The following is a 23,163-nucleotide window of genomic DNA, read 5'->3' as shown; positions in this document are numbered from 1 at the left end:
AGTAATCAGAATTCCTGTCAGTACTTCTATTTTTTTATCATAAATAAATGATTTGTTTGAAATTATTCATATGATAAATACTTTTAAACTTGAGACACAGGGGTTTTCAGGGTTTTCAGATGTCTTGCAGTCTGTGGCTTCAGTGGATATATTTTAAAAATCTTTCTAGAGGGTGTTAATGCTGACAGCATCAAACAAGCCTCCGAACAACTGAACAGCCGGTGGATAGAGTTCTGCCAATTGCTAAGCGAGAGACTTAACTGGCTGGAGTATCAGAACAACATCATCACTTTCTATAATCAGCTACAACAATTGGAGCAGATGACAACTACTGCTGAAAACTGGTTGAAAACCCAGCCTACCACCACATCAGAGCCAACAGCAATTAAAAGCCAGTTAAAAATTTGTAAGGTAAGGTTCTTTTCTCCTATTTGGATCATGATCAATAGGAATTTCTTGGCAATTTCTAGAAGAATAGCAAGTTATTTAATAAAAAATTTCCTTTTGAAAGGTTTAAACACAATAAAGCTCAAAATGTAAGTGAAGAAAATGAGTTTAAATAGATAATGTATGATGTCTGGATCCTAAAAATATATATATTTAGAGTACTTACACATAGCTAATTGATTCTGTCGATTTGCAGAATGGTGAGGCAGTTTTGGAGTATGGAAACTACACATATCCTATGAGGAGTGGCCAATAATTTGGAGCTCTTTTTTTATGGCAGCTCGTGTGCTAAAAAGTGAAACTTAGTCATATATTTAAAAAGTGGAATCCACACGAACACAAGCAGCTGATGTACTGTAAAATTGGATATATGAGGAAAATCTTTAAAACTGACAGTTCACTCAAATTAGAATAATTTGAGAAAGGTTTCCTTACCAAAATATTTCATCATTGTGCTTGGAGTATAGAGGAATCATAAGGAATATTACAGTAACCTGGCATCAGAGCTTTAAGCATTCTAGGACAGAAAGGATTAGAGAGAGAGAAGTTACAGAAACATAGAAGGAGGGAACTAGACAGCCATTTTAAAGACAGCCTTAAGGCCCAGACCAAGTGCCATCACAGGAATGAAGCCAGAAAAATCAACACGCTACCTCACTCTCCTCCCTGCCTCTAGAATCTGAATCTGGACAGGGCTCCCCATTGGCTAAACATAATCAGTAGGCAGAGTACAAAGAGCTTTAGTCTATAAGTGTCATTCTCCTGAGTTGTAGAAGTGGACAGTGGATCTGGAGGGCCAAACAAGGTGTAACTGGTGTCAAGGAACACGAGAAAGAGATTAAAAGAATATGTCTGCAAATGTAAGAAAACCAAAGTTACACAATAATGAAGATAACTTGACTTTCTGCATGGTTACTATGAGTGGAATACTTTTCATGGAAAGCAGGAAATTGGAGAGATGAAAAGGTTTCTAGGATGAACCTTAATGATAGTCTAAGATGGGTAGGTTTAACATAAGAAGCAGTGAATGGAGGTTAATTTGTATGCTTGGACAAGAATGGTTTAAATAATGGGAGACTGGTGGTGGAGGGGTGATAAGGTTGGTTTGGAGGTGGTATTAAACCCAGGAAGGGATGGGAAATTCAAAGCTATTGTGAAGGGAAAAACAGTTGAAGGACCTGATGATTCTCTCACATATTGGTCCTACAGCTTTACTGGGAAATGAATAAACTCAGGAAATACATTTTTAGTTAAAGGATATAGGACAGAAAGGCATTTTAGGTTTTTTATGCAAATATGCAGATCTAGGGAATTTCTATACTTAGATACATTTTGCTGTTAATACAATCCATGACTCTTTTTTTCTTCTGTGAATCGATGGAATATTCTACCTATATTATTTCATATAACAACACTGGATGATATCACCTTAACCTGTTTCTTGAGATTCAGATACAAAAGGTAGCCCTAAAATCTACAAAATGCATTCACCTGTAAAATAAATAGTCAGTGTCACTAGTGTTGCTGATAATGATATTAGCTGTATTAGCTGGCTTGAGCTGCCTGACAAATACCACGGGGTAATTGGTAGCTTAAATAACAACCACCCCAAGGAACTGAAAGAGGGCCAATGTGAATGCTGGCCAGAGAGGGGTGAGGGGTTGAGATAAGATGAGAGATGGAGGCCAAAAGACAGGCATATAAGAGACAAAGCAAGGACTCTTGGGGCCTGCTAGGATATTATTCTTTATCTGAGGAGCAAATAAAGATCATTAGTGGTTACATATCTTAAATATTCTCTCGAGGTCAAGGAAGTCATCCTAAGTGGATTTATTTTGTTTTTCTGCATTCATCCACAAGGTTCCAAATTTTGATGACATAATTCCATCCTTCTTCATCACCCCTTACTCTTTTTCTCTGCACCTTTGATTTCTGTTAGCTTGATGAATCACCTCGGGTGAAATATTTAGTAGGGTAAGCTCAGTGTCATTCATGCAAAAGTTAACATTATACTATTTCTTTGTGATTAATGCTAGGTAAATAAATTATTCCATCTTGTTTGTCAGTGCATTCTGTTATTTGGAGATGTTTTCTAAGATTAGACCGCAATATTAGCTCCAAATATAATGCTTGCCAGAACTGGTTCTTAATATGGCAGTTAGAGAGCCCTTTGGGAATTTGGCAGAAATCCATGGACTCTTTCCCAAGAAAAATGCAAAAGTTTTTCCATCAGATAAACACAAAATTTTGAAGGATAAACAGAATCAGGGAAGATGCCTTACTCTGGAGGACTACCCACATTAAGGCCCTTTTGTGGAAATAGTGAGTAATTGTTAACATCTTTTAAATGTTAAATATTTCAAGTCAAAATGGTCTCTCCTATGATTTACTCTCAGAACTTTAAGGTCTCAATTGAACATTTGTCCAAATGTTTTATTAGTTTTAGAGTCCCCTTTGTTTTGCTGAACACACTTTACTATACTGTAGGCTCCTTCTATAGCCCCCTAAACAGGAAGAATGACGGCCCTCCATCTGGCCAAATGTAAATCAGGTTCTTAAATGTTTCACAGCAGATGTCAATGCTACCATTTGTAAGCCTAGTGTACAAAGTGCACATCTTTAATTCTATAATCAAAAACACAAAGTATTACCCTTTAGCTCTTGTCTTATTCTTCATCCATGGATATGCACCTATCTTTTAGCTTTGACTGAGAGGCTTTATATCAGAATGAGAGAGATGGGTCATTTTGCCATTTACATAAATGGCTTTCATCTTCACCTACCAAAAGAATTTGATTGTCAGAGATTAACCTATCTGAATCAACTCTTACTGTTATAACCACATAGCAACATTTCTCTGAAAGTTATGTTTATATCTTCTAAAAATCGTTAACAAGTGACAGTGCCCGTTAGGTAGTCTTGCTACTGTGGAAGAGTCTTTGGAATACATTTATCTTATTCAATCCTAAGACATAAGGTACTCTCTCCAAAACAGTATATATGCATCAAAAAAAAAAAAAAAACCCTCATTCCTTTTTCCTTTTTTTTTCTTTTTTTGAAATTTTTATTTATTTATGATAGTCACACACACACACACACACACACAGAGAGAGAGAGAGACAGAGAGAGAGAGAGAGGCAGAGACACAGGCAGAGGGAGAAGCAGGCTCCATGCACCGGGAGCCTGACGTGGGATTCGATCCCGGGTCTCCAGGATCGCACCCTGTGCCAAAGGCAGGCACCAAACCGCTGCACCACCCAGGGATCCCCTTCTTTTTTTCTTTTTACTTTGATTTCCAGGAAGCTCAGATTTATATTTAGTTCATAATTACTGTAATTCTTTCCATTTTCCCCTCCTCCTAATTAGCTTGTGATCCAATTTTAAAATTTTAACTGTCTTATTTTTTACATTTTAAATGGTAAACAATCCCGAAGTATTTTTTTTTCAAAAGGTAGCATAGGTGTGAATTATAAATAAGTAATCAAACATGGTAGTAATACTTAAAGAGCATTTGGATATTCTCTTTGAATTATGATTGTATGTGTAGCTGAGATAGATGAATTGTTGCTTTGCTTGAAACAAAAGAGAATGAAAACATTCTCATTTGAACAGCACTGTTCCAAAGAAATATAATGCAAGCTATGAATTGGAGCCACATATGTAATTTTAAATGTTCTAGAAACAATATTTAAAAAGGAAAAAGAAATAGGTAAATGAATTTCAGTAATACATGTCATTTAAACTGATAAACAGAAAATATTACCATATCAACATTTAATCAGTATTTGTATATTTGTTTATATTTATATATGTATTTGTACATTGTATATTTGTTTATATTTGTATATTTCCATACTATGTCTTCAAAATTCAGTATATGTTTTACAATGACAGCACATCTGCGTTTGGCCTGGACACATTTCAGGTGTTTAGTAGCCACAGATGGCTAGTGACTACTATATTGCACAGCAGTGGATCCATGTGATTTTATCTTTCAAACCAGGGTACTCTTCAAGATTGAAAGGGGGTGTTATTAACAACAGGCCAGCACAAGAAAAACAGAGGAAACTCTTACCCTAACTGAAACAAGGGTAATTGCCTGTTCAGTCAGGAGAAGTAATGTGATTATATAAAAGATAGATAACTACAAACATAAATATATGTGTGTTTATGTAAGTATTAAATAGATTATGTAACCTATGAAATATCATATGAAGATATAATTTAAGGCAGTAGGTACGTATTTATATAGATATATAGATAGATGTAATTTATATTCTTCACAAGTGAATTTAAAGAAAAATATTGTTTATTAAACAAGCTTTGAATTTGAAGCAAAGGCATACAATTTTGAGATAAGGGTACAGAGGAACATTCATGTTTGATTTATTAAAAGGATATAAGGTCATTCATAGTACTTTTAAAGTGCACATTCATGCCCATTAATGCTGTAAATGATGTGATTTTGAAATTTAAAGACAGTTACATATGATGATATCTGTTGAATGAAGAGCCAAGGTATTCTTAAATTGATGACCTGTGCCAGAGGCTGGCCTAAACTGTCATGGATATTTCTTATGAATTTTTTGATAAGGGCATTAAGCTAAGCTTACATCACTGCCTTTTAACACCTTTCTTTGCAAAAAAATTTAATCTATGCAAAGTAAAAGTTTTATTTATTTTAATACTCTAAATTATGGTACAGGATGAAATCAACAGACTGTCAGCTCTTCAGCCTCAAATCGAGCGATTAAAAATTCAAAGCATAGCCCTGAAAGAGAAAGGACAAGGGCCAATGTTCCTGGATGCAGACTTTGTGGCCTTTACAAATCATTTTAACCAAGTCTTTGCTGATGTGCAGGCAAGAGAAAAAGAGCTACAAACAAGTAAGTAAAAATCCTTGAAATGGCTAACTTGATATTTTCCATATTCAATATTTGTTGGAAAAAGAGAAAGTACTAACATGAAAGAGTAATTTCTGTCAAAGGAATCCACCATCCTTACATTCTGTAGTAACAAGTAATGAGATACTGTTGTTGGAAAACATATATGTTATATTTCCATTTCTCCCCCTCACCTCCTGTAATAATTTCATGACTTTGAGGAACAAATAAAGTATATATTTTATATAGGCATTAACATCTTCTTTGGTGGGTTGCAAATTTTACAGTCAAATATTTTGAACAGTGGCGGAAATAAAAGAGCAGTTGAAGCCCTCTTAGTGGGTTTTCATTAAATCCTGTTTGTTTTATGTACAAGAATATTTAGCGAAGCTTCTTACTAATACTTTCCAGTTTATATGAAGATTGTTATAGCTGTAACATACATGTAGTAACTGAAATTCAGCAAAGAACAAATTATTCTTTGGGCCACATTTTACTATTGGATCAGTATAACTATGAAAGATCCTCTTTTTCTCATTTAATAATAAAATATAACCTAAGAGTGGATCAGTTACACAAATGCCTAACATTTGACCAGTGAAATTTTCAAGATGTCTCTTTTGTTTCTCACCAATTTGCTCTTAGGCTATTCATAATATGTGGTCCGAAATAGCCCAACTCATCAGCTTAATTTCTAAGACAAAAATTCCTTTGACATACAGGTTTATAAATGCTTTCAAACATTAGTAAATGAGCTTTTGTTTTTTTTTTGTTTTTGTTTTTGTTTTTTTTTAATTTTTTTTTTATTTATTTATGATAGTCACAGAGAGAGAGAGAGAGAGGCAGAGACACAGGCAGAGGGAGAAGCAGGCTCCATGCACTGGGAGCCCGATGTGGGATTCAATCCCGGGTCTCCGGGATCGCGCCCTGGGCCAAAGGCAGGCGCCAAACCGCTGCGCCACCCAGGGATCCCAGTAAATGAGCTTTTGGTTCACCATCCATATGTATGTATATACATACAGAAGATTAGAGAGTAAAATTGGATTTTAAGGCATTAAAATACAAATATTTTTAAAATGTCTTCCCAAATTTGTTATGAGATAAGAAAGAACATGTATTTGTTTTCTATTGAAACTTTAATTAGTTGGAAAACACGTTTTTTGGCTACTTCTCTTTAAATATCCAAATAATTTACTACATAATAACATTTCTAAAATCAATATATAATTATACATGAAATTTTCCCTGTTTTCCTGGTTTTTAAATTTTAATTTCTTGGTAAGGGCATGGAATGAGCTGAATAAAGCAAAAGATAAGTGTTTATTTATCTTTTTTCTTTTAACTTTAAAGTTGTTTCTGCTGAGGGGTTTATTTTGCTGGTAGGACCTCAGGTAATGCAACTTCACAGTTATGTCAGCTCCCTCTAGTGGATTTCAGTAAACTTGTTGCTGAGCGTCTAAAATCAGCTGGGGAAAAGATTGCGACTGTCCTTAATTTTCAAACGTTGAACTATTTAACAATAATGCATTTCTCTTGTCATAAAATCTGTAAACCTCCCCTTAAAGTCAAATGCATGTTAATGGTTATACTGTAACTGCTAGGCAAAGGAGCTTATTCACTAGAAAATTATTTTAATTACATATACCTATTAATTATGTTAAGGTTCAACATTTTTTCTATTTATTTCAAAAATGTTCAGAATATTGATGTTTGTTGATAGCGGAGATTCAACTATGATACTACAACATAAATAATGTAATAATATGTACTCTCTATCCATATAGCCATCCATCTGCCTACCTATATTATCATGTCTTCTCCTTTATCTTTTCATACATATGATGATTGTTTATAAAACTGCCAAATATTTTCATTCCATTTATTTATAAATAAAATGTCCTCCTTTATACCTTACTTACCAAAGTATCTCTACCAACTGTAGTAACTCTTTTGGAGTCTCGTCTTGTTAATTAATTATTAATTAAAGATGGATTATATATATGAATCATAAATTATATAATTTATATGCATATATATTTTATGTGATATATGTACACTATATATAAATTATATGTATATAATTATATTTGAATCATATAACTTATTTATGTATATTTATACATTATAAACATATATGTAACTTCCTATGTTATGTATTGATATATAAATATTATATACCGATCTATAAATGGCAAATAAAAAATTCTCCATATCACGTCATTTTATAGTTCAGTTTGCTAATTAATAATTATTTCCAAAAAATTTACATATGCATACTTTACCGCCAAACTGGCATGGGGGAGTAAATCTGATTTCTCGTATTACTCCAGAGTACTTTGAACATAGTAAGTATTCAGCAAATAAGAGCTAACACAAGGGGTGGTAAACCATTCAGACTTTCAGCTCTTCTCCCTTTTTTTTTCTTTACTAGTGTTCTCACAATGAAACAAAAGCTTAACTTTTTAAGTGTACTTTGAGTGGCAAAAACTGGTCTGAGGAATTGCTGCTTGGTACCTGGCAAAGAAGATATGAAAAAAAATTAAAAGATAAAGTATATTCTATATTCATAGTAATTTTTAATCTATAAATACCTTTCATATAAATTCTCTTTCTTAGTCCTCACAGAGCAACCTTTTGAGAATGGTTTATTATCACTGTGTCACAAGTGACCTCATGGAGCCTGAATAACTGAAAGGATGAATATTAGATTGTGTAAGAACTAGCCAAGTATCTATGGGTGTTTGTAGCAACATTATTCATGATAACCAAACAGTGGGAGCAACTAAAGTACCCATCAACTGATGAGAAAAGAACAAAAATGGTCCTCTGCATACAATGAAATATTATTCAATAAGAAAATGTCATGAAGCACCCATACTTGCTACAGCATGGCTGGACCTTAAAATGATGCTAAAGAAAGAAACCAGCTGCAAAAGACCATGCATTATATGATTCCATTTATAGGAAATGGCCAAATTGGCACACCTAGAGAGACAGAATGTAGATTACTGGTTGCCTAGGGCGAGAAGATTGAGAGAGTAGAACTGTCTCCCAAAACAATTGCCAGGAACCTTTTCTAGAAACTGCAAACCAGAAAGACTATGCTGTAATATAGATGATTATAGAAAAAAAATAGCACATGGCTTGTGATAGGTGATCTTTTATTTTAATAAGAAAGGCTTTAAATGTACTTTCTATCTGCAAACATGAAAACAAAGTTTATGATATAGTTTGGATTTATTTCAATTGAAAGTATAAGTCATGTCAGGAAAATAATTATTAGGAGTTTGTTTACTTTTGCAGAAAATGGAGGAAGTGACTACATTAGCTATGACAAAACAAGTTTCTTTTTTTCTTAAAGTTCAGAAGGATTTTTTTTTGTTCTATAACCATAGATTTCTGGCCTAGTACAGTCTTTAAAAAAAAGTGTGATAATAACATGTAACATGAGATCTCTCCTCCTAAATTTTTTAGTGCACTGTAGACTATTAACTTTAGGCAAAATGTCATATAGCAGATCTCTAGAAATGAACTCTGGCAGGACTGAAATTTTATACCTGGTAAACAGCAACTCTCCATTTCCACTCTCTCTAGCCCCAGGCACTCACCATTCTATTATCTGCTTCTAGGAGTTTGACTGTTAGATACCTCATGAAGTGGAATCATGTGGTATTTGTCCTTCTGTGACTTGTTTATTTCATTTAGCATAATGTATTCCAGGTTCTTTCTTGTTAGTGCATATGGCATATTTTTTAAGGTTGAATAATATTCTGTTGTGTGCATTCACCACATTTTCTTTATCCATTTACCCATTGATAGACATTTAGTTTCTTTCCATATCTTGGCTATTGTGAATAATGCTGTGATGAACATGAGAATATAGATACCTCTTCAAGATCCTGATTTCAGTTCTTTTGGATATGTCCCCAGATGTGGCATTGCTGGAGTGTATGGTACTTTTAAGTTTGGATTTTTTGAGAAACCTTTATACTGTTTCTTCTAGCAGCTGCAGCATTTTACATTTCTGCAAATGATGAAAGACTCCAGTTTTTCTACATTGTCAGTAGTATTTGTTAACTTTTGTTACTTTTTGATAATAACTACCCCAGCGAGTATAGGGTGATCTGTCATTATGATTTTGAAATGCCTATTTCTCATAATTAGTGATGTTGGATATCTTTTCACACAACTGTTTTCATTTGTATGTCATCTTTGGACAAATGTCTACTTAAGCCCTTTGCCTATTTTCAGTCAGATTATTTTTTCCTGTTAAATTATGGAAGTTCAAAAAATTATGGAAGTGGAAGTTTCTTATATATTTTAGATAGTAACTTCTATTCAGTTATATGGACCTCTATTCAGTTATATGTTTGCAATTATTTTCTGACATTCTGTAGGTTGTTGTTTTATTGTTTTTTTTAATTTTTTTTGTTGTTTTATTGTTAATTGTTTCCTTTGCTGTGCAGAAACTTTTTAGTTTCATATTGACACATCTATTTTTATATCAAATCCAAGCAATCGTTACTTTTTTTAAAAGTTTTTTTAATTTTTAAAATAATTTTATTTATTTATTTATTTATTTATTTATTTATTTATTTATTATGAGAGAGAGAGAGAGAGAGAGAGAGAGAGAGAGAGCGCATGAGAGCACAAGCCAGGGAGAGAGGCAGAAGTAGAGAAAGAGAGAAGCAGACTCCCCACTGAGCAGGGAGCCCAACTGAGGCTCAATTCCAGGACCCCGGGGTGAAGGCAGATGCTTAACCAACTGAACCACCCAGGTGCCCCTCAAGCAATCATTTCAAGACCAGTGTTAAGAAGCATTCTTCTTGTGTTGTATTCTAGGAGTTTTATGGTTGCAATTTTTCGGTTAAGGCTGTAACCTTTTTCGTTTTTTATATACGGTGTAAGGTAAGGGTCCAATTTAATTCTTCTGCATGTTGCTATCCAGTTTTAATAGCATCATCAGATGAGGAGATTATCCATTTTTTTGTTTTTGGCACCACGATCAGAAATCAGTTGACCATATGTGTATAGGTTTATTGATGGGGTCTCTATTTTATTCCTTAGACTATATGTCTGTCTTTATGCCAGTAACATTCTGTTTTGATAACTTCAGCTTTGTAATATATTTTGAGATCAGAAAGTGTGATGCTTCCATCTTTGTTTTTCTTTCTCAAGAAAAAAAACTTGGTGATTTATCTTGGTTATTTTGTGGTGTTTTATGGTTCCATATGAGTTTTCGGTTTGTTTTTTCTGAGTCTGTAAACTATGCCACTAGGATTCTTATAGGGATTGCACTAATTTGGTAACTGTTTGGTGCAACATTGTTTTGCTCAATCACTAATTCAGTAAATATTTTTGAACACCTCCTTTGTGCCACAGAAGTACTGGGTACTAGGTATTTAGCAGAGAAAATCAAGATCAAGGTTTATATCCTCATGGAGCTTACAGAAATGAAATAGATAACCAAACTAATAAGTAAATTATATTATCAGAGATTAAACTCCCTTAGAAAACATTGTTCTAATGAGATTACATTTTGATCCTAACCTGTGGGATGTGTAGGTACCAGCTGGGTGATAAACTGAAAGCAAGTACAAAGATGTCAAAGTGGACAAGTAGTGCTTGACATGTCCAAGTGACAGAAAGGTGATCAGGAGGGTTGAAAACTAGCCAATTATGGGAAGTTTAGGATAAAATGAGGATTGAGTTTTAATACGGTCCCTGTAGGCTCAGGTGAAAAGTTTGGGTTTTGTTTTAAAACTAAGCTGAAATTTCTAAAACGAATCTCATTTGAGGAAATTCAGTAATCTGATACATAATTTTGAAAGATCTATGTTAGCCTCTAGCTGGTTTGTGAGAAACAAGTAGAAAGATCTGAGTGGAAGCTGGGAGACAGGGAGTTGTTGCTGTGTATATAGGGCCTAACTAGACTGGAGGCAGCCCTGGAAGAGGTGGTGATCTGGGGAGGTGTGGTAGGGAACACTCTTACAAAATGGCAAGGAGAAAATTGTGCTTCCTGTAGGAATAATTCAAGAAAATTGTAGGGCAGCCAGCAGAAAAAAATGCTCTCTATGCCCATAATTTCAAACACTGTTGTTAGTCCCTGCTAAGACGCTGATCCCATGTTAAGATGCTGAGACAAGGAAGGGAAACAAAGGTTGCCTTGATCTAACTTTTCTGATGCCAGGTCAGAAAATTTACCTAATGTACTTTTATTAACATATTTTATTTTAAAAGGAATTATTTTATTCTATGAAACATGATCTCTATCACTTTGCTCTTTAACTCCAGAAAAAAAATTAAGAAAAACTGTTTGTAAATGGCCCTTTTTACTGTTTTCTTCATTGATACCATTGACATCAAGCATAACAGACATATTTATTGACACTACCTCTGCCTCATACCATGAGATGCAATGATTATTCCTTGACCATGAGAATCTTGGGAATATATGCTAAATGCCAAGTAGAGAATAAAAAATTAAAAAATATATATTAAAAAATTATTTAGGGACACCTGGGTGGCTCCGTGTTTGAGTGACTGCCTTTGGCTCAGGTCGTGATCTAGGGTCCTGGGATCGAGCCCCACATTGGGCTCACCACAGGGAGCCAGCTTCTCCTTCTGCCTATATCTCTGCCTCTCTCTCTCTCTCTGTCTCTCATGAATAAATAGATAAAATCTTAAAAAATTATTTAATAGAACTTCTTGAAGATAGAACTACTGAGGTAATAGGGCCAATTTTAGCAAATAATGTGGAAAGGGGGAAATGCAGCAAAGAACCCCAAAACTTATCTTGTAATAAATAGTTGAGTAATGTAGTAGTTTATGCTTCCACAAACTTGGGTAGGAAATTGTCCTTTAAAGTGGAGAATGAATCAATTATTCAAGTGCTGAATATTAAGGCATTGCTTGTGAAAAAGATCCAGATTTCAGTTGATGCATTGGAGACATGGCTTTTAAACAAAGTCTATGGTAATCTTAGATAAAATTCTCATAAACACATCTATTTTGCTCATATCAGAGCACGTATCTCCATTGTGGGAATGGAGCTTGAGCCCAGGGACTTTCAGTAGAAGGAGTAGCATAAGCACAAAGGCTTGAATACAGTGATAGATTTTGGCTGGAGGATTTCTGATGGTGGGAAATTGGGCTGAAATGTTGATTGAATTCCAACCACAAACGTTCTTGAGTGTCAAGCTAAGGTGTTAACTTCTGTGTTGGCATTGGAAATTCAAGTTTCATACTCAGAATTCCTTACTTTTCTTAATATTTTAAGGACAATTTCTAGTATGTTAATCATCATATACTGTGGGTCCCCTCATCTTTTTGGACATCTTCTGCCAGTGTTCACATTTTAAAGAAATACTTGTTTTGTATCATGGTTTATGCCATTTAATAAGATTAAAAGCTGCAGAAAAAGATCTTTGTTGGTTACACTGTTTTGTTGTTCTATGAACTATAAGGGGTAGGGAGAAAGTTGGAATCTACTTGTTATGGAATAAAAAGAAGGATAGCTTCAATATAAGCATTTCCCAAAATAGACTTATCCAAGAAGTAGAAAATGCTGTTAATTAACTTTCTGCACGCACGCATGCACACACACACACACACACATATTTCATATATTAAGTCATCACTAATGTCTACTTATAAATGATGAGAAATTCAAGTTAGTCAACTTAATATTCACAGCAGATGTTTCAGTGTTTTAAAATGCTGTTACTGTTTACAGACTACTAACATATATGCTCTCTTTCCTTCCCCAAATGGATTATTTCTTACAGCTTCTACATAAGCTCATCCAGTATAAATAGAATGTGAACCATGTGCATAATTTAAAATTTTCTAGTGGCCGTATTAAACAAGAAACAGATGAAAGTAATTTTAAGTATATATTTTATTTAAACAAATACATCCAAATAATATTACTTTAACAATGAATCAAAATTAAAAATTATAGAGATATTCTTACATTATTTTTTGTAGTCTGTCTGCAAAATCTGGTGTGTATTTACAAGTGCACAACATCTCAAATCATAGTAATCACATGTAAATTGCTCAGGGAACATATGTAGCTAGTGGATACCATATAGGATAACACAATTCGATATTCCTTCTCACTACTTCATCATTTATGTGACAGTCAAGTACCTTTATTTTTCCTGAGTAGTTTTGGGGAGAGGTAGTTGTGATTTTTTTTTTAAAGTTCCATATATAATATAATGTAGTGTTTTGTGATCTCAGCATTATTATGATAGCTCTGTCTTATAATCGGATGGGATGGAGGGAAGTGTCTGAATTTTCAAAGTACTTCTCTGTTTATCTTGCTTTTCAGTTAAAATGTCCTACCCCTTGACATAGACGCATGTGTTTCAGAAAATAAAGTGCTTAATTCCACATATGGCTTTTTATTTTTAAGTTAAATAATCTTGCCTTGTCTTTTTGCTCTCTGCTTTGCTCTCCTCTCTCATCTTTTCACTTCTCTGAAGCCCCTCTCCTTTATAAGTTAATTCAATAAAACAGAAGGGATTTTTAAACAAAAGATGTAGAAAATATTTTTTATACCTTAGTAGTCTAGGAACCAAGAAGAGGGATAAACAAAGTCAATTTAAGTCAATCAGTGTTTAGAAGGTTCTGTGGGGATTAGAAAGATTTAATAGGTGGGATGAGAAGAATGTCTAAATTCTCTCAGTAAATTCTTTCTCCTCTTGTTCACATTCTAGATTTCACCAAATACTGTTTTTCTCCTGTGTTCCTGGCAAAGGCCTTTTCTTTCTTTTTTTTTAAGATTTTATTTATTGATTCATAAGAGAGACAAAGGCAGAAACATAGGCAGAGGAGAAGCAGGCTCCCTGTGGGTAGCCCGATGCAGAACTTGATCCCAGGACCCCAAGATCACAACATCAGCCAAAGGCAGTTGCTCAGTCCCTGAGCCACCCAGGTGTCCCAGCAAAGGCATTCTTTTTGTGTGTGTGCTCAAAGTTATACTTCCCAACATGTAGTTACTCATTCAACAAATATTGATTCCTTGCATGACACCATTCTGGTCGTTGGAGATAGATTGCTAAGCTAAAACCACATACTTTTGCTATCATTATGCTTTAAACTGGGAAAGATGCAGCCATTAATCACAAAATCAAGCTGGTATCTTTATAATTACAATTTAAAATGAGTGTTTGAACAGAGAAGGACAAGGCCAAGGCTCTCCTACTAAAAGGAAACTTACTGGGCTGGGAAGTTTAGCCAAGATTTCTTTGAAAATGTTTTGCTTAACACAGAAGCCAGAGAATGAATAGGAATTAATAAGACTGAGGGTATAGTAGGTGTTGGTTAGGCAAGATGCAGAGAAATTTTGCGTCCCTGGAGAACAGAGGGGAGAGTGTGATGAAAGAGGGATCTGGAGAGGTGGATAATCTAGGGGTCTTATATGAGCCACTGGTGAGGATTCTAGAAAAATGAAACAGTATTGATAAATTTTATGCTGTGGTATCTCATTGTGGTTTTGATTTGTATTTCCCTGATGCTCAGTGATGTGGAGCATTTTTTCATGTGTCTGTTGGCCATTTGTATGTCATCTTTGGAGAAATGTCTGTTCATGTCTTCTGCCCATCTCTTGATGGGATTATTTGTTCTTTGGGTGTTGAGTTTGATAAGTCCTTTATAGATTTTGGATACTAGGCCTTTATCTGATAAGACATTTGCAAATATATTCTCCCATTCTATTGGTTGTCTTTAAGTTTTGTTGATTGTTTCCCTTGCTGTATAAAACTTTTTATCTTGATGAAGTCCCAATAGTTCATTTTTGCCTTTGTTTTCCTTGCCTTTGGAGACATGTCTAGCAAGAAGTTGCTTTGGCCAGGGTCAAAGAAGTTGCTGCCTGTGTTCTCCTCTAGAATTCTGATGGATTCCTGTCTCACATTTAGGTCTTTCATCCATTTTTGAATCTATTTTTATGTGACGTGGGTGGAACTAGAGGGTATTATACTAAGTGAAATAAGTCAATCAGAGAAAGATAATTATTGTATGATTTCACTCATAATAAGTGGAATTTAAGAAACAAAATAAGGGAGCATACGGGAAGTGAGGGGAAAAAAAACAAGATGAAATCAGAGAGGGAGAGAAACCATAAGATACTCTTAATCATAGGAAACAAACTGAGGGTTGCTGGAGGAGTGGGAGTGGGGGGATGAGGTAACTGAGTGATGGGCATTAAGAAGAGCATGGGATGTAATGAGCATTGGGTGTTATATAGGACTGATAGAATCACTGAACTGTACCTCTGAAACTAATAATACAGTATATATTAATTAATTGAATTTAAATAAAAATAAAATAAATGCATGATCCCAAGAAAAAGAAATTAAGCTGTGATGTAATGTCATAAATAAGTTTTGCATTTTCCAAAAACTGAGCATAGTGTTAGATTGAAAGGAAGCAAGAGCATACATGGAGAGGCTAGGAAAGATCTTAAATTGTATGGGATTTTGTTTCTGCAAGATACAAAGGTACTTTTTGATCATTTTAATTTTTTTAATTTTTATTTATTTATGATAGTCACAGAGAGAGAGAGAGAGAGAGAGAGAGAGAGAGAGAGAGGCAGAGACACAGGCAGAGGGAGAAGCAGGCTCCATGCACCGGGAGCCCGATGTGGGATTCGATCCCAGGTTTCCAGGATCGCGCCCTGGGCCAAAGGCAGGCGCCAAACCATTGCACCACCCAGGGATCCCCCTTTTTGATCATTTTAGAAGTCATCTGCCTTCTCTCAGAATAGACGGAAGTTTGGTTTAGCTCTCAGTGTAAGAACTTTATCCCAGAAGCAGAAACTGACTTTATCAGAAGCAGTTCTATAGAAAAACATCAGCAATTCAGAGACAGAAATGGCTAACTTTTCATTGTCCAGAAGGAAGCTAAAGAAAGAAGAACATAATCAGGACCTCCCCTAGAATGGACATAGACTTGAGGGTGATATTAGAGCTCATTGGGTGGCTATTACCATAGCTCTTCAGATAAAGTATTTCCTGATTGATGAACCGACATGTGGGCAATGAGGTAGCTAGTTCAGAAACTATGGACTTGGTAGGTCATCTTTCAATTCCAGCTCCCCTTCCAATGCAATCCATTCATGAAATGCCTGGAGCTTGCACTCAGGATCCAGATAGCAAAGGAGAAAATGTACCTGAACATTCTGAATCAGAATAAAGGAATAAATTGTTCCATACCTGCAATATCATACACAGTGTACACATGTAATGGTGGACTGTATCTTCAATACTTTAGCATGATTTTAAAGAGAACTTGAGACTTTTATATAATGTAAATTATTCATTGAATAATGTAAATTGATGCATACTTTGTTGATATTTGTTATAAATTAACATAAAAATGTATCAAATCATGATTATTTCCTAAGTTCTAGATAGAATTATATTGGCTAATATAATAAAAATTGATCAAATTTATTAGTCATTTAGAATATTTCAGTGTTTCTCTTTTTTCTGGATTTGAGAGATTTTGATTTTATGCTAGCCTGTGCTGAAAAGTGATGGGTTCTCTAAATTTATGGTATCTATCTATCTGTCTATCATCTTCCTTCTTTCCTCCTGCCCTCAATCTGTACGTAGATGGATGCTCACTGAGTTTTGGGCAATCTATAATATTATAACATCTACTCATAAGTTAACTGTTTTATCTACCATTTATGATTCCTTATCATTTTACTGATAAGCTGACAAAGCTGAAAATTTTTATTTCTTCTCATTTGAGTACAGTTTTACTCTGTAAACAATTATAGTTATGTAAAGTATATATACACCTATGATTTATAGCTTGTATGTAACTACATACATATATATAGTTATATACACACACACATACATTGTACTTTCCTTAATATATTTTTCCCTAATTTATACCTATATATATTAGGGAAAGTATACTGTTGAGTAGGGGTTTTGACTTTGAAATCGCATAAACCTGATTTAAAATCCTGGCTCTACCATTTATTTGTTTCTTAAGTGTAAGGAAATTAGTTGGCCTTTCTTTCTCTTTTTTTTTTTAAGAATTTATTTATTTATTCATAAGAGACAGAGAGAGGCAGAGACATAGGCAGTGGGAGAAGCAGGCTCCCTCTGGGGAGCCTGATGCGGAACTCGATCCCAGGAACCCGGGATCACGACCTGAGCCAAAGGCAGACACTCAACCACTGAGCTACGCTGTTGCCCTAGTTGGCCCTTCTTTAGTAGCCTCAGTTTCCTTGACTGTAAATGAGAATAAAAATGCTTATCTCACAGGTGTATTATAAGAATTGAGAATGATAATACGGGTAATCATTATTAGAGTTTCTGACACATACTAAATACACAGGATTTTTTTTTAGTAAGATAAGTGACATGATATAATTTAAAATATCAACTGCTGTGGATAATGATACCATTTTTTTTCAAAGGCAAATGATAGCACACAAAGAGTAACCTTCAAAGTCAATATGCATGAACTCTTCTTGTTTTTTCCAAGTACCATCCCTGTTACCATGGGCAAATCACTTACCTCTATGTTTTCTCATTTCCTTACATTAAAAAAAAGTGACTTTAACAATGCAAACTTTGCAAGTCCGATGTGAGGATTCAGTGCAATATGTATGTGTGTGTGTATGGTTTCTGTCTGAATATCATACATGTACTAGGATTTTATCTTCAGTATCATGATCACATTCTAATTCATATATTCAGGTTTTCACAACTTGTTAATATTTGTAATTAGCAGTGTGATTTAGTTTGCTGACAACTTAGGAAAACATAATGACAAAGTTTAAAATAGTGAAATGATTCTCTTCTTTTGCTGTTTGATAAAGTTTTTGACAGTTTGCCACCCATGCGCTATCAGGAGACCATGAGTACCATCCTGACATGGATCCAGCAGTCAGAAACCAAACTCTCTATACCTCAGGTTACTGTCACTGAATATGACATCATGGAACAGAGACTCGGAGAGCTACAGGTCTGTGAATATTTGAATGTCTTAAACAATATAGTGCAGATCTCATCTATGAAACAGTCACATTGGTATAACCTACAAATAATAAAAATAAAATAATAATGGCAAGTAGGATGGTTTACCCATTGGAAAAATGAAGATAAGATTTTAAAAACATAATATGTTATGGATTTGTGTCTTCCCTCCGTAAGACAAAAACTCTTTCTTTGAAAACAGTGACATGATCTGTGTATGAAGTATAATTCTTTCTCATTTAGTATGTATTTTTAGACACGTTGACTTTATTATGAAAGCTGTGGTTTATATTTCCCCCTTTGCTTGCTAATTTATAACTCCTTTCACTTTTCCAAACACAAAGTGGTAAAATCTGTGCAGTTATAAAATAAATTTTAGACATTAGCCTTATGTAATATCATACTTAATTTTTAAGTTCTATTAACTACAATTTAGAGGCCTTATATCAAGTAATAGAAAATGCTAATATGGGAAATAAATAATTTGTAAGAGATTTCAGAATATTTTTCCTACTAATTCTGAAAAGCCTGTGTTTTATATCTAATCACATTTTATTTTTTAAGTCAGAAAGCATTCATTAACTATATTTAGGAGCTGAGATATGTCTACATTTTGAGAATTAAGAAAAAAAATTAAAATTTAACTTTTATATGAAGAGTTCTTTACAAGAATTAAATATTTAAGAAAGTAATTTTAGAACTATTTTTTCAAAGAAATCTTTACTTAAACATCTTTCAGTAAATATATTGACCTATATACACTGACTGTTCTATTATCCTACCCAGCAACATATAACAGTTTGATCCTTTTTTCTTTATGTTGCTTTTAATATTTGGAATGATTCCAAAATTTACTTTGAAGATCATATGACTTAAAAGAACTATAAACTTAAAAAAATACAAAGATATAGCAACTAGAGGAATAGATTAAGTATACACAAAATGGTGTATAGATGAGTGGAAGAGTATCCTTCTAAAAAAAACATTGAAGAGAAAAATCACTTATACATATTATTAGGAAATTAAATAGCTGGAAAATTGTAGTTAGAACTTTGTGTCAGATGTTACACCCAAACAAAATACCACATATATTAAAATTTTTAAAACATTTTAGTAAGCACACATTTTAAAGAAATTTTTAAGTAAATTATTTAAAGACATAATAGAGATGCACACAAGTCATTGGACACAATTGCAAACTTTGTAAAAATACCAGACAGTTTAAAAGAAAAATGAGGCCAAGGGAAAAAAAAATTGAGTAAGGGAGAAAGTCATTAATAAGGAAATCACAAAGAGAGACATAAACAACCATTAAACCAATGAAAAATTGTAACTCAAATTGTAAAGGATGAAGTATACAAATGTATAAAACGAACTACCATTTTTCGGATCTAAGTTGCAAAAAATAAGATTAGTAAGTGCAGTTCTGGCAGCAATGAACTACCTTCTCACTTTCTGGTGGAAATGTAAATGCAATTAAAATTTTGCTGAGGCAGCTTTACAGTACTTCCTAATAAGATACAAAATAATTAATTGTATTGTACACATGAATACTATTTTCACGATATTTACATCTTAGGCAGTAATCAGAATACACTAAAAATATAAAAATAGATGGAGATAGACAGATGGGTAGATCATAAACATAATTTACAGGAGTAGAAAACTACAAGTTAATTTGTCAAGCTAATAATGGGAAATGGTTAAATGAACCAGAGAAGCCATTAAAATTTATGTTTTTGAAAAATACTTAATGATGTGGGAAAAGGCTCACAAAAAAGGCCTAGCTCATAATGTAGTTATATGTGTGCTAGATATTATCTAAATAATAAATCAAGTTTATTGAAGTAATATTAAAGCAAAATGAAAAAACTAATATAGCACAAAATAGGTATAAAATATTCTACAACTACAAAAGTTATGTTTTTGGAATATTTGGGGGATGTTACAGATCAGATTGTAAAAGAAGAAATGATTGTGTATGTATGTATTATATACACATTCTAGTTTTTAGTTCTAGAAATACTGGGATTTTACATAAAATCATATGTATTAGTGGGTATTTTTTTCCATGGTTTATCTTGAGCCTTTATTACTTTATAACAAGAAAGTAACAATGAGTGGAGAAACCCTAAAGATAGACATTCTGTTATAAGTGATTGCATAAGTTACACAGGACAATTGTAAAACCAACTTTAGAAATTGTCCCCAAAATTATTCTAGAGTTTCACTATAACTGTAAAAAAAGTCTTGTAAAAAATATGAAACTTTAGTTAATTGAAATTCATAGGCCATCCCTGTGATAACTTACTCAGTTTTGTCATCCCATGTATCTATATGATTTAGTTATGTTCTTACCTAGAGAGGGTTAGAAGTTGTCTTCCTAAAGCCTCAATGTAATTAAATTAAGCTTCCTAACTATATTATAGATATAGTAATTAATATCCAGATATGATGCAATAAAATTAGATGTGCTACAACTCTGGTTCATTTAGAGATACAGTTTGGGATATATTTGACATTGTTTATAAAAACAGGCATCGATTTTTAAATAAAATATTACTGTGCAAATTACTCTTAGGGTAAACAGTGGAATTTAAATTACTACTAGTTTTTCTGTAACTGATGGACCATCATCTATTTTTTTAAATGTTTGAATCACATAGCTTTCCCTGTAAATACATATAAGTGGAACTGCAATAGAACTCATTATTATTCATCAGTTAGTATACATGTACTTCTCTCTTTTTTTTAAAAATTTTGAGGCTTTACAAAGCTCTCTGCAAGAGCAACAAAATGGCCTAAACTATCTCAGCACCACTGTGAAAGAGATGTCAAAGAAAGCACCACTGTCTGATATTAGTCGGAAATATCAATCAGAATTTGAAGAGATTGAGGGCCGTTGGAAGAAGCTGTCTTCCCAGCTGGGTGAACATTGTCAAAAGTTGGAGGAGCAAATGGCTAAACTTCGAAAAATTCAGGTAATTCAAATTGGCCTTTTTGTTTTCATTTTTTTCTTTGCTTGTTTCTCCCCTAATGATGCGTTATAAAATTTAAAGGCAAATAGAAATTTAACCTCCATAGTTCTTCAAAGTCAGTGATAATATTGAAAGACACACATTTTTCTTAAATGAGTGTATTTTGCCTATTTCTTTTAAGAAAATAATATGAGTTCCTCTTTGTAGATTCCCTTGAGAATTATTTTTTTGCCACCAATACTGACAGGACTTAAATATATTTTTTAGCGTAAATAATTTTCAAGGGATCCCTGGGTGGCGCAGCGGTTTAGCGCCTGTCTTTGGCCCAGGGCGCGATCCTGGAGACCCCGGATCGAATCCCACGTCAGGCTCCCGGTGCATGGAGCCTGCTTCTCCCTCTGCCTGTGTCTCTGCCTCTCTCTCTCTCTCACTGTGTGCCTATCATAAATAAATAAAAATTTAAAAAAAAAAAAAAAAAATAAAATAAAATATTTTATAAAAAAAAAAAAAAAAAAAAAAAAAAAAAAAATAATTTTCAAAAACAGTCTTTCCTTTAGGCTGGTTATCCTTTAAAATATAGGTATCTCTTAGCTTAAGAATAGATTAAAAGGTATATATCATGTAATACAGTCATATCATTTTACCCATATATTTTACTTATATTTGTATATATAAATTTGACCTCATTTCCTTCCACAGATCAGCACCTACTGACTTAATTTGTTTCAATAGTGTCACCATGTTCCTAATCACCCAAGGTGAAAACTGTAAACCAACAATTACACTCTAGACCAAAGTCTAAAATGTTTAGTGATATAGGTAATACTTCTCTTATGGGGCAAATTAGACTATTAATGCTCAGAGAAATCTTTGACAGCATCGTGGCATGATGGAAAACATTGCAACAAGATGCTTCCAAGTTTAAGTCCTAGTGCAGCTATTAGTTGTTTGTTTTTACTTTTACAAACCAAAAGAATGAGCAGTCCTAGAACATTCTGTAAAGCACAATATAACATATAAACGTGTGCACACATGCATGCATGCATGCTCACACATACAAACACAGCTTTGTCAGTATCATTGGGAAAAGAGGGTCTAAGTACATGGTCCTTGCCAACAAGGAGCCCATATCCTAGTGAAGGGAAAAGGTGTGTTAGTTCCATATTGCTGTTGTAATGAGTCACTACAAATTTAGTAGCTTCAAATGGCACTAATTTATTATCTTATGGTTCTGGAGGTCAGAAGTCCAAAATCAGCCTCAGTGGGCTAAAATCAAGGTGTAGGCAGGGCTGTGTCTTTTCTGGAGGCTTTTGCAGAAAATCCATTTCCTGGTCATTGTTAGCTTCTGGAAATGACAGACATTTCTTGCCTAATAGCCACTTCCTCTTTCTTCAAGGTGAGCATCTAAACAGCCTCTCTCTCTAGCTCTCCCCTTCCTGACCCCCTCTTAATATGGACCCTACAATTACATTGTGCCTGGCTAGATAACCCACAATGATCTCCCCATTTCCAAATATTTCATCTCATCTGCAGAGTATTTTTTGGCATGTAAAGGAACATTTTCACAAGTTCCAGGAATGACACATGAACATCTTGGGGAGGTCATGATTCAGCCAACACAGGCAGTAAATGAAACATTTTATTTTCATGTCTGGTATGGTAAATATTACGGCAACAGACAGAAAAGAATTCCAATATGACCTGAACAAAGGGGTCATGGAATGTTCTTGGAACAAATAGAATTTAGTCAGCTGATAGGGAGAGAAGATAGCTGACAAAATGAAGCCCTATGTCCAGTTAGCCAGAAGAGGTTCAGTACTGGTAAGACAAAAATATGTATTAATG

At 33.9% G+C, this 23,163-nt stretch overlaps 1 protein-coding gene across 8 annotated transcripts in view; it reads left to right on the top strand.

Annotated features, from left to right (window-relative positions):
• DMD (dystrophin) overlaps nt 1–23,163 on the top strand; it is a 2,057,113-nt gene that overhangs the window by 697,362 nt on the left and 1,336,588 nt on the right. For all 8 annotated transcript variants that reach the window (XM_041741334.1, XM_041741335.1, XM_041741332.1 and 5 more), the window contains 4 exons: nt 170–411; nt 5,153–5,333; nt 18,184–18,329; nt 21,106–21,321. In XM_041741334.1, the coding sequence (XP_041597268.1) occupies nt 170–411; nt 5,153–5,333; nt 18,184–18,329; nt 21,106–21,321 (785 nt within the window). The remainder of the gene's footprint in view (nt 1–169; nt 412–5,152; nt 5,334–18,183; nt 18,330–21,105; nt 21,322–23,163) is intronic.

This window comes from Vulpes lagopus, chromosome X (genome assembly GCF_018345385.1).
Source record: "Vulpes lagopus strain Blue_001 chromosome X, ASM1834538v1, whole genome shotgun sequence".
NCBI lineage: Eukaryota > Metazoa > Chordata > Mammalia > Carnivora > Canidae > Vulpes > Vulpes lagopus.
The sequence above is the reverse complement of the archived record's forward strand: the minus strand, read 5'-3'. Positions and strand labels throughout refer to the sequence as shown.